The sequence below is a fragment of the Paramisgurnus dabryanus genome, chromosome 3, assembly GCF_030506205.2.
Source record: "Paramisgurnus dabryanus chromosome 3, PD_genome_1.1, whole genome shotgun sequence".
Taxonomy (NCBI): Eukaryota; Metazoa; Chordata; class Actinopteri; order Cypriniformes; family Cobitidae; genus Paramisgurnus; species Paramisgurnus dabryanus.
The window spans coordinates 67,128-80,494 of record NC_133339.1 but is presented as its reverse complement, the minus strand read 5'-3'; the positions used below and the strand labels follow the sequence as shown (position 1 = coordinate 80,494).

Sequence of the window (13,367 nt, the reverse complement as noted above, 5' to 3'; positions counted from 1 at the left end):
AGCTGAAGTAACTTTTATAGCACTGTTACAACACAATCTCATGGCAATTCATATGTACAGTGTTTTATGAGGTGGCAAGTTTGTACAAACACATTCGTACATTTTTGTCTGATTCGCTTCGTACGAATTCATAAGAATTAGCCAACTCAAAAATTATGAATGGTAATGAATACAGATAAACAGACTCACCTGATACTCTCAGTGTAACTGCATTACTGATGTGTGAGTATCGTGATCCACTGATCTCTGTTGCTCTACAGGTGTATTTACCTGCGTCAGACTCAGTAACAGATCTGATTATATAATACTGGAGTTTATTCTGCTGGATGATTGAATCTTTATACCATCTGTACTCCCAGCTGTTGACTCCTCCTCCATTAATGACACATGTGAGAGTGACAGTTTCTCCTCTGAATACATGATCATCAGGCCAAACAGACACTTGAGGTGTTGGTCTTTCTGTACAATGACAAATAATTTACACTGTCAAATATTTACCTGCATTTTTATATGAACTCTGATGGCAAAACAAAAATGCTGTACCACATTACAGGTTTTATCATCAATAATTGTAATTACTCCTGATTCAGTGATTAATGGTGATATATTTATTGTGATCTCAGCACGAAGTGTATTATGTGAGTATAAATACTTACCCTGTACTGTCACTGTTATTGGTTGACTGTATTGTGTGTTAACCTGAGGGTTTTCTTTTCTTCTGGCTCTGCACCAATACTCTCCTCCATCAGAGATTTGCACAGATCTGATTGTTTTAGTTCCTGTAAGTTCAGTGGATTCAGTGTTTGAAGGGTTTCTGAAGATAAACTCCCATCCAGTAGACTGATGAACCTCACAGGTCAGAGTAACTGAGTCTCCAATGAACACAGACTTCTGTGGCTGCACAGTCAGAGATGGTCGAGGAATATCTGTCAATATAAAACAAATAAAAATCATATTTAATCAATTTTTACATCATATATTGAATGTTACAGTATGTTGGGGACAAAAATAATAAACCTCACCTGATACTGTCAGTGTAACTGCATTACTGATGTGTGAGTATCGTGATCCACTGATCTCTTTTCCTTTACAGGTGTATTTACCTGCGTCAGACTCAGTAACAGATCTGATTATATAATACTGGAGTTTATTCTGCTGGATGAATGAATAATCTTTATACCAACTGTACTGCCAGCTGCTGACTCCTCCTCCATTAATGACACATGTGAGATAGACAGTTTCTCTTCTGTATACATGATCACCAGGCCAAAAAGACACTTGAGGTGTTGGTCTTTCTGTACAATGACAAACAATTCACACTGTAAATAATGTCCTCCATGAATTCCAAACTGGGTACACAAACTTTTTTAATTAATGGTGCAAAAAGATGCATTGAAATATGTTTAATTGTTTTCTGATACCATAACTAGACATAGAGGGTATGTGGCTTTATTAAGTGCAAAACTTATCCAAAGATGGTTAGAAATTAGGATTTCATTTAATTTTATTTAGGTTTAAGAGATCCTGCAGCTGCCTGCTATTGCTCAAGTGGAAGGGGCGTTTACCCATAAAAACTTGTACTACATACACATTTCCTGTATTTTCCGGATGTATTCTATTAAAGCGACTGAGAAACAATTATATATGATCGCTATAACATTGCAAAAACAACAAATCTAATTGTGGCCTGGTGGCCTAAGACTTTTGCACAGTACTGTATATCTGATAAAAATACAGAGGGCATCTTTTTATTTGGCACTGTAATGTACTGAAAATGTTCTCTATTTTATCCAAAGCAATAAAATATGTAATGTAATGAATGGATCAAATTAAATTACCTGCAGTTTGTTGAGAGTGGATGGTTGAAATCAGCACTGTAAAGAAGAAAGAGAAAAACTTATTACAGTTTAAACATACAGCTGATAAACCGTCTGTATGAAAAGACATTAATTCATAGATCATACTGTTTATGCAATTGTAAATATTATTAGTGTTGTGCAGCAGCCTAACAAACTAAACGCAACACTTCAATCTTAAAGATGTATTTGGTAATGATGGCTCATTTCTGATGCAGATTATTTTGACATGTCAATCGAAAAGAAACGACAGCTATAAAAAAATGTATTCAAACACTCACACAGCATCAAAAGCACAAAACTAAACAAACACACTGATGTCTCTCATTCACCTACAGCACAACCAGGGGCGTCATGCACCAATTTTTTTAAGAAGGCACAGTGTGCACAGATACAGAAATGTATGCATACACGGACATAAAACGAAATATTATAAAGCTTTCAGTCTTTTCCATGGCACTATTTTGAGCCTTCCTGCCTTCATGACAAAAACCTCCAAAATAAAAGTGTTGACTAACTTTTATATCAAATACTATTCAATCGGAATAATGACATTTGGCATTTACATCTGGAACGGCATGTTTTGTTTATTCACGTTTTGTTTAATGACTTGTTTAATTGTGTCAATACATTTTGCACAACAACTGCATAATCCTATAAAATTAATGTAATTTTAAATCCATAAAGTTTATAAACAACGAAAATTACATAAGTTATAGCCAGATTGATTTTAATGTTCAATAATGATTCAAAAAATGTTTAGATAAAAATTATTAGAGAAATTGATTTTTGCATTCAACTTTACCTCATGTGAACATGTGTGATATTCCGCGTCCCTGTGAACTTTGGCGAACTGTGGCATTGTACCAAGAAGATGAATCTAAAATCTCTACTAATATAACATTGAGACGGTCACATTTTAAACCATACAATTTCTACACAGATGAGGTTAACTGCACATTACCGTACTGGGGTTTGGAAATGTTGTGAACGTTTCTTCCACGTTTTAATTCCTCAGATAGCAAAATGCAGCAGCAACAGCAAAGAGCTCGTGAACGCGCTCAGACGTTGATGACATCATTGACTGCGCTGAATGCAGCGCCTGCCGCCAGCATAAAGTAATGTAACACGATCAAAACGGCGAAAATCTCCGAAAAGTGACAAGGATGCAGCACATAATTAATAATATTGTGCATATTAAACAGATTAAAAGACAAATAACAGATTAATGGACAATTCTTTTATTTTGAGGCTCAAAAAACCAAGAGGGCAAGTGCCCCCTCAGTTTGAATGGGCATGATGCCTCTGAGCACAACAGATTAATTTCTGTTTAACAAACACACAACACTATCTGTACACTTACTATCTCACACAAACATATTTATTTACTTATATATCATAAAGGTTTAAACAGCAAGAAAGCAGCATTAATAGTTTTTGTAAAAATACATCAGTAGTAACTTTGATGTGAAGTCAAATCCATAGAGAGAAGATAATACTCACAGAGAACTAGAGGAAGAGAAATCAACTCCATACTGATCTACTGATGAATGACAATTTTCTGACATCTGATGTCTTATAGCTTGCAAAGACATGACGTCATACAGTGTATGAAAGAAATGAAAGAAATATATTTATATATATGATGAGTCAGAATTTCTACAGATTCCCAGATGATCAGTTTCCCCTTTCACACTGCTAATATTTCACCCGGGGTTGAGTTAACTCTGGGAACTCCTAATCTGACATTTCACACTGTACATAACTAAACCCTTGGCTAACTTTCTAACTGATTTGTGGTGTCATGAATTGATAAATATGCTGCTGCTTTTAATGTCTGAAGAATAAGTTAAAAAAAATACTCTTATGTCTAACAATTCTGATATAAAACATCTCATAAATCTCAAACTGTGTTCTATACTCATAAGAACCTTTAACACCTGAAGAACCTTTCTGTTTCACAAAAGGTTCTGTAGATTATCAAATTGTAAGAAAAATTATCTTCTTCCTGGAACCAAAAATTTTCTTTTGTGGCATCGCAGTGAAAAATATTTTAAGCAACTTCTGTTTTTTAGAGTGTATACTATTTAAATGAAGGTTCTTAAGAGGCTCTGGGCAGGGCTTTAATGTCTGATGAGGATCATTTTACATGCTTACAACTTGTCTATAAATGGTAATGGGGTATAAGTAAAGGACATATAAGGAAGACGTTAAGAAATATGACTTACTGTCACACGTGTTACAGCTGCTGTTGCTATGTACTATGACATTTAGGATCATAAGGATCTGAATGATCTTATTTGGGTATTTTTTTTTTATTTTTCTTAAATAACCATCCAAAATGTTCTTAGATCATACTATGACATTTAGGTCATAAGGATCTGAATGATCTTATGTGGGTAATTTTTTTGATTTTTCTTAAATAACCATCCAAAATGTTCTTAGAAGAACGGTTTCTTTCATATCTTTTTATATCATAAGATCCCTTTTATCACCACAAAGAACGTCTCGGTTATGTATGTAATCCTCATTCCCTGAAGGAAGGGAACGAAGATGTCACATCGTGACGGAATAATTGGGAACACGCCTCACGGGACCAACCTACTTCAAGAACTACTAACACTAAGGGTGTCACGATTTCGATTTTAAATCGAAATCAATCAAAATTAAGTCACAACCTCGAACTTCGAATTAAATAATGGGATATTCGAAATTAATTCGAACTTCGAATAAAAACATGGGATCGTCGATGCTGCCACGCCCCCATGTCACGTCCGGTCGGCTTGCCAAGCGGGGGAAAAAACTTCTCAAGAGATTTATATTTTAAACACCAGTATTGCTACAACTCCTTGAAATGCATATCATAAACAGGATTACTACCTAGTGATCTGACTTTGGACAGAGCGTGGCTCTCTGCACGTGCGTGAGAGTGAGAGAGGCACCAAGATGCAGCAGGTAATATTTTTAACAAAAGGGATAGTTTGCCTCACAGGAAACGCATAAAACTGAACAAATAGTTAAGGATTAGTATTTTAGTTTGTTTAGGGTTCGGACAGATGCGAGAGTGCGTGCACGTGAGACAGAGAGAAGCGCAGCTGCTTATGACACGCTGGATTTATTTTTAGATGCTAGGAGTCCAAGACAAGTGCAGGTGCGTCTAAGAAGGAATCATTTTTCTACAAGGTCTGTTGCGTAAAGTGAAGCCCACAAACCCCCATGCGAGGAAAAGCATGCAATGTGCATGTTAATTTAAAACTATAATAGTAATAAATAATAATGACATAGCATTTTTTGTCTTTCAAAAAAAAGTAAAACCGAGAATCGCATCGAATCGTGACCTTAGAATCAAAAATGTAACCGAATCGAGGATTTGAAGAATCGTGACACCCCTAACTAACATGCCAATTAACTTTTTTTTGCATCTGCCGGTGCTGCCCCGCAGCTCAGGTATTTAAACGAGAGGCAGGTGCAATATCATTAGCTTACTTTTCCCTGAGAAAGCTGGCAACAGTGCACAGTCCAAGTCTGCAATGGAACAGAGACTGTGGCGACGGGACGGGACGTAGGGGGCAGATGTTAAGGCTTACTGCAGAAGGCCAGTCACTTCTTGTTCCTTAACCTACTATAGTGAACTAGCAAGGAATTACCTCTGAGGGGGTCTACCACTTGGGGGACATCTTGAAGGCTCAAGGTCATAACGTGAAACCCTTTTAGTAATATCTCGTACTAGTGGAACGCTAGGGGAAAGTGGTGAGAATTTCCACGGAAATACACGCATAGAGACCCACAGGGGGCGCAATGCGGATGTCTAGCCTAACCCAGGTTCACATGGAAACATCTAGTGAGAGGCTAACAGCAGAAGCTCCGCAATATCAGCTGTCAAAGCAATGGAGGAGTGAAAAACGCTATTTTGTGACGTTTTTGCTAGAACAGCAGGTTGTGCAGCACCAATTTAGAGGCTGCAAGCTGACACGAGCTGGTCTCTGGTGGTCTTTACTGATTGGAAGAAAGAATCAGAGAGGACACTAACACTGTAGAACCTAGTGAACGTGTTAGGTGTCGCCCAACCAGCAGCTCTGCAGATGTCTGTTAGCGAGGAACCACGAGCCAATACCCAAGGTGATGCCACATTTCTCGTAGAATGTGCACGCAGAGTAAACGGGCAAGGAATACTCTGCTTTTTTTATACGCAAGTGTAATAGTGTCCACAATCCAATATGACATCCTCTGCTTGGTGACAGCATTTCCCTTTTGCTGACCACCGTAACAGACAAACAGCTGTTCTGAGGTTCTAAAGCTTTGAGTCCGAGTTACATACACACGTAGTGCACACACCGGACATAATAAAGCCACGGCTGGGTCTGCCTCCTCCGGGGGCAGCGCTTGCAAGTTCACCACTTGGTCTCTGAAAGGAGTAGTGCGAACTTTGGGTACGTAGCCGAGCCGGGGTCTCAGTGTTACGCTGGATTCAGCGGGCCCAAGCTGTAGACACAAATCATTGTCGAAAATACATGAAGATCTCCTATCCTCTTAAACCTGGAATACACTGCACGATTTTTGCCCTCCTATAAGATCCTTACCTTATCACACTGTGCGACATGGATCGTTTAAACTTGGGTAGGAGAGGCATGTAGACTGTACGATGATGACACGGAAGCTTCGGCGGCAGCGTCACACGTTGCGCAAAGTCACCAGCATGCGCTCGTGGTAAACAAATACGGGTGCGCAGGTCATAGCAGCAAACACACTGTGCGGTGATCATGCTGAATGTCTGACACTGTCAGGAAACTATCGTAGGCCCTCTTTGGACGCAAGACCGGGAAAACGGCCGTCTTTGAACCTCTCTCATTGTATGACATAGGACCACCGATGAAGAGTGACGATCACAGAAATCGCGACGATTGTCTCACGATGGCAATCTTTCGTCTGGGACACCCAATAATCGTGCAGTGTATTCCGGGTTTTAACCGAAGCCAAAGCAAGTAGTGTTAAAGGTTTCATAGTTAGAAACTTTACACTCACACTCACTGCAGAGGCTCAATGGAGCGTCCTGTAAGGTTTTCAGCACCACAGACAGGTCCTAAGGAGGAATAGAGGGAGGACGAGAAGGATGCAGCCTTTGTGCGCCTCTTAAAAACTTAACAACCATGTTGTGCTGACCCACTTTCCTACCGTTTATTACCGTTTACCATTTAACCCAGGGGTGTCAAACTCATTTTAGGTTGAGGGCCAGGTGGTAAATAACATCACCATGTAAGGGCCAGAAAACTTAGTGTGCTGATAATTGTGTTAATATTAACTAAAGAAACTACAAATTTATTCACAAGAAAACTAGAAAAACCCACGGCTCTTTGAAAACTACATTTCATAAATCCTCCTTTACATCTGTAAAAACCCAGTGGACTTAGGTTGAAAATGTAATTAATTTAATTTAGCAGGAGTTCTGTCAGATGGTTTGTGAAGACATAATTGGGTGGTTTAGGTTAATCCAATATAGGCCTTATTTATATTAGGTCTTTTAAGAAGTTTTTTACAAACATAGCTTACAAAAAACGGTGTACATCTTAAGACAAAACAATGTCCCTGGTATATGTTAAAATTCAACAGGACAAGGTGTTTTTAAATAAAAACAGCTCAAACATGCATTTTAGTCTGGGACTACGATAAGCCCTGCCAGGGAAACCGCCCCAATGTCATTCAGCTGACAAGGTTTGGGAAATTACTGTGAAATACAAAAATAAATAGAAAAGAAATACATGGATATATGACTAAGATTTTCTTGTTGTTGCTTAATAAAATGGATCTTAAGTCACATTGTGAGGAAATGCACAGTCAGTTTGTCACACTCTCACAATTATGTTGAAAACTAAACTTAGAAGCATATGGGGGGAGTGGTTGTTATGTGTGTGTGTGTGTGTGTGTGTGTGTGTGTGTATGTGTGTCTAATGGTGGAAATGTTCATCATGTGAGTGCATGCATTTTAACAGTCCTTTCAAAATATAAGTCATAGGTCACAGTCCATCTGTGACATCATGGATAACCTCTTTAATGTAAAGAGTTAAGATGTGTGAATTCCATAAAATAAGGCATTGTTGTTTCATGTGTGCTCAAAAGCTTCCCTCCTGTGGCTAGTAATGGTACTGCAGATGTTGTATTTAGTCCCTCTTCTCTTTCCTTACCTCAGCAGTTTTGAGCGTCTCTGCTGTGGGTATGTATGATTTTTAGCACTCCAACGAATTAATTGTAAAAAAAAATATGATGTTTGATATTTAAAAAATGAAGACCCTTTTCAGAGTGGCACAGATTTGAACAAATTAGTACACAGGTTACCTAAGAAGAGCTACTTAATGGCCTAATTAGAGAGATAGGCTTGTAACCTGAGGGTTGGCGGTTTGAGTCTCACCACCTTTGGAAAAGGGAGTCGAGCCAACTACCAAAACACACTTGTAGCCAATCAGCAGTAAAAAGAGTGTCTACTAATGAAAACAGGGGATAGAGCTTAGTTTTTTGAAACCTCTAACTGGGTTTGCCCTTAAAAAATTAAGTAAGCAAACTTCAAACCAACTTCAAAATATTTGGTTACATACATATGAAATCTTTGAGTTCGACTGACAAATAAAAGTTTTTAAAATAAAAGAAAATGTGTTGTGATCACTAGCTTTATATAAGTTGGACTAACTTAAGCTTATTAAATTGCAATTAAACTGTGTTAAGTTAATGTGATTTAAAATATTCAACTTTCCCCACTGCATCAAGTTAACAGAACTTAAAAAAGAAGTACAGAAAAATTACTGTCTCATGTTGACTAATCTCAACATGCATCATTCATTCTTATTTCTTTCTTTCATCACACAAAAGCAAAACAGCTTTCAAAACGTGTAGCTTTTTCCAATCAAAGCAACATAAACGAATAAGAAGAAATTGCTGTTTCTGTACTGATAAGAAACACCTGTTTCCATTAGTCACTTGTTGCTTAATTAAGTGAAACCATACATCTTCCACAACCTAATCAGAAGCAACACTCGTCTCTACAACGGTAAACTCAAAAACATTAAACTCCTCTGAATCTTCAACATAGATGAACATTAAACAATAAGTCTTTCTCTTTACTAAAAAATACATAAAATAACCATTTATTTAAAAAAAATTATTTCCTAATGTCGTCCCATGCAAACCATGCTGACTCATTCATGTAGTCCCAACTGAAATAAATCAAGTCGGCGATTAATTTTACTAAAGCTTTAGTAAATTGGACAAGGACCGCAATTAATTTGTTTGAGTGCTCAAAACTAAACAAAAACAAAAAACAGTGAACAAATTCAGTTCAAGGTAATAAAAAATAATTAGTTTGAATAACTTAAAAAGTGAAAAATGCGTTTCAATAAATTAAGCTTCCACTACTTAATATATTTAATTACATTGAGCATCAGAGTTTACAGTTATATAGAAGATAGGGAGCATTTTTAAGACATCTCTGTTGAGCAGTCTGGTAAAACCTCAATGTTTTTTGTCTTTAGGCTCCCATTGGGTCAATGTGTGACACAAACATATAATAAATGTTTTTTTATGTATCTATTATGTATCACTCTAGTGTAGTTTCCAATTCTCACTATTTATTTAATAGGATTCATATTACTGATATATTGGCTGTTAAATAGTACTAAAAAAGCAAATATTAATGCTTGATTCTGCAAAACCTTATTCTACATCCTTAATCCTACCCAATTTCTACCAATACTTAAACTTAACAACTACTTTACTAAGTATTAATAAGCAGTAATTATGAGTATATTGAGGCAAAATGAGTTAATAGTTAGTTAATAGTGAGAATTGGATCTTAAAAAGTGTGGCCAGAATAATTTATGTACTTTTATATGATTTATTTGAACCGTTTTTGTATCATTTACTAAATAGGATTTAGAAAGTAAATAATTAAATACTTTTTGGAGAGATTTATTTGTGTACTAATCGAATTACATTAAGATGTAATTAGTAACTAGTAATGAATTACTTTTTATGGAACTTAACCAACACTGCTCATAGAGAGGCAATAGTACAAAAGGTGCTTATACCAAGATAAGTTTTTACTATGAAACAATACCAATACAAAGAAAGAGTTTTTTTTAATAAAAGACAGAAGAGATAGAACTGCAGTCAATATCTATGTTATTAAGTATTTTTGAAAAAGATGTTTTTTAAAAGTTGCAACGTGTCTGAGCAGATTGCAATAGGAAGATCATTCCACCAGCAGAGGGAAGTGAAGAAAAATGGTAATACTTTATTTCGACAGTCCACTTTAGACATTTTACTAATTATAAGTAACTTTGCAACTACTTATCAACTACCAATCTTTACAGTATTAGTAGACTGTCTGCTTAATATCTATTAATACTTTATTGTGATGATCCCTCAACAAACATTCAACTGACTACTTCTCAGGTTCATGTCAACTTATTCCACTAACCTAAACCTCTTCCCTATCCCTAACCCTTACAGTTTACTAATAATCTAATGACAGTTTGTTGACGTATAGTTGCAAATTGATGAAAGTTAGTTGACATGTAGTTGCAAAGTTATTTATAGTTAGTAGAATGTCTAAAGTGGACTATCAAATAAAGTGTAACCGGTTCGGTCCAGGTGATTCACTCCAGAACCAACATGATCTCACAAAGTTCCGTGGCATAGTCACGGAATTTTGTGCTCATTTTTCCGTGGCATTCTCACGGATCTCCGCATTTTTCCGTGGCCCTGCTACGGACTGTCTTTTTCCGTGGCATTCTCACGGATTGGTTACTCAACTGTTTTGTCCTATTTTCTTACCATTTTCGCTTCGGTTTAGGGTTAGATTTACATGAAATGACATCCCTACCCAAACCCAACTCTAACCCCAACGCCAGGCGACAATTGTTTAAAGTTTAGAAAATATAAAAGAATAAATCAGAAAAAATTATATAAACCAATAGTTAAAGTGACATACTAATGCAAACACCAAATCTAACCCTAAACCGAAGCGAAAATGGTAAGAAAATAGGACAAAACAGTTGAGTAACCAATCCGTGAGAATGCCACGGAAAAAGACAGTCCGTAGCAGGGCCACGGAAAAATGCGGAGATCCGTGAGAATGCCACGGAAAAATGAGCACAAAATTCCGTGACTATGCCACGGAACTAACTTATACATGATTGTCATTTATTGTTATTAAGTAGCTCCAGTTCTTCAGTTGCTTCACTGCAGTTTATGAATGTCTAGAAATCACAAAACACATTCATATCAGATAGATATTTCGTATTCTTTTACAGCATACTGCGATTGATCTTGAGTAACTGTTAAATACAGAAAAAAATAACAATTATTGTCATTAATTCAACGTTATATGTTGTTTTAAGCCATAACAAATAACAATCTAATAAATTAGACAGATGTTTCACCTTTCAATCTGTAGCATTTGAAAACCAGGATAACTGTCACTAACAGATATAAACAAACTGCCAGCAAAAAAGTGATCTTGAGAATAGAAATCTTCCGAAAACCTCCTGAAATTGAAACACATTATCATACATTATATCCGAATGAGCTTATATATTGAAACATAAATATCAAATGTTTGTATGGAACATATAGATATACAGTGGGGAAAATAAGTATTTGACACATCAGTTTTTTTTAACAGTAAGGGGATTTCTAAGTGGGCTATTGACACACCAGATGTAGCCATTAAGCCAAATATTCAATTCATACAAAGAAATCACAACATTTAATTATACAAGTTGAGTCATAATAAATAAAGTGAAATGACACAGGGAATAAGTGTTGAACACATGAAGAGAACAAGGTGCAAAATGGCATAGAATGCTGTTGTGTCAAATACTTATTTTCCCTGCTGTATAAGGTAACTACTAACACACACATAAGATGCTTCTGTCTACATTTATTAATTTTACAGACGTTAACAGGCTATGGGACTCACCGTTCACAGTAAGATAAACAGCGGAGATTGATTGTGAACTTTGTGGTCGCCCATCTCTCTCTCCTCTACACCAGAACGGATCCTGATCAGATTCAGTAACTCCATTGATAGTGAGAGAGTCTCTGTTTACAGTGTAATGCTCAGAGTTAAACACTTCAGTGCCGCGTTTATACCACAGATATCTCCAGTTTAATGATCTGTACTGATCCTCTATCTCACACTTCAGAGTGACTGTCTCTCCAATGAACACAAATTTGTCTGGTGATACTTTCACTGTAATGCTGGGTAAAGCTGAGGAAAATAGGTTATAATGTAAATGTTATCACAAACCTGATTACAAGAAAAACAATACTATTTCAGTAATATTTATGTTAATTTTACATATATCACTTTCCATGTGTCACGACTAGCCAAGGCAATGAAGGCAAGGAGTCAAGAGTAGAAATAACATAAAAGTTTTACTGATATTCAACATGGTAAACATGGCATACACTAGCCATAACATCAACAATAACCAACCAAGGAAGAACTTTCTCCTTTGTATAGTACATGATGATCAGCAGGCAAACCAGACACTACCAGAGTTGTTTGTCATTGTACAGAAAGACTTACAGCTCAAGTGTAAATAGGGTCCTGCATTTTTGTAGGCCTACTGTATGAAGTTGCTAAAATTCTCTATTTATATTACACAGGTCTCTGGAATACTTGATTTTAGCAGTGACATGCATCACAACATCCCGTAATGTGTGTTTTGCAGCAAAAGAAATTCAAATCTGTTAAATACCGATAAAATGAAGTGACATTTGTGAAAATAAGGCATTTCAGTTACTGACTAATAGCCTTTATTGAATATTTATTGTTTGAGTGATAATGATTGGCTCTGTCTGGAAGAGAAATAATAAGAGTTATTTAAAGCTACTGTGAAAACAGACAGCTCTTGTAAATTGTAAACCTGTCTAGACATCTATATTAACTTTATGAACATTAATTTGTGCATGCATGTTTACTTTGTCTGAGCTGAATATGTGATGCAATAAATGAACCATCTTGTATCACCTGCAGTTTGTCCAGAGTGGATGTTTGAAATCAACACTGTAAAGAAAAAAGAAAACTGATAAACCATTTGTATGTAAACTACATCAATTGTACATAATCAATGTTAGTCAACAGACTAAACCAACACCACACTTTTATGTGAAAGATGCACTCAGTAATTTATGGCTAATTTAATAAATGCACATAATAAACTTAAACACATCAAAAATATTTAGGATATAGTCATTGATTCCTGTACTCATGTTTATTACTGTTTTGTAAATTTTCAACAACTTCTGCTGTCGTGTGATGCTTAATCCACACAGGCAGATGTCAGTATAAAGCCAAAGACCTTCATAATACAAGCCATGTAAAAAATATTCAGAGTAATTCACAACCACTATAAATTGTTTTGAGACAAACATCAGAATCTATATGTTATGTGAGTAATGATGTGCAGGATATGCCAAAAATAAATTTTTGTAATAAAATTATGCTTTTACAAATAT

General features: G+C 36.2%; 1 protein-coding gene across 1 annotated transcript in view; it reads right to left on the bottom strand.

The window, feature by feature from the left end:
- The window catches only part of LOC135733712 (Fc receptor-like protein 5), a 92,300-nt gene extending 85,710 nt beyond the window's left edge, over positions 1 to 6,590 (bottom strand). Inside the window, exons 1-6 of the mRNA XM_073813721.1 lie at positions 6,534 to 6,590; positions 6,192 to 6,338; positions 1,190 to 1,295; positions 1,023 to 1,103; positions 657 to 926; positions 190 to 459 (exon numbers count right to left, since the gene is read on the bottom strand). Coding sequence (XP_073669822.1) covers positions 190 to 459; positions 657 to 926; positions 1,023 to 1,103; positions 1,190 to 1,295; positions 6,192 to 6,338; positions 6,534 to 6,590 — 931 coding nt within the window. The remainder of the gene's footprint in view (positions 1 to 189; positions 460 to 656; positions 927 to 1,022; positions 1,104 to 1,189; positions 1,296 to 6,191; positions 6,339 to 6,533) is intronic.
- Positions 6,591 to 13,367: the final 6,777 nt, after the last annotated feature.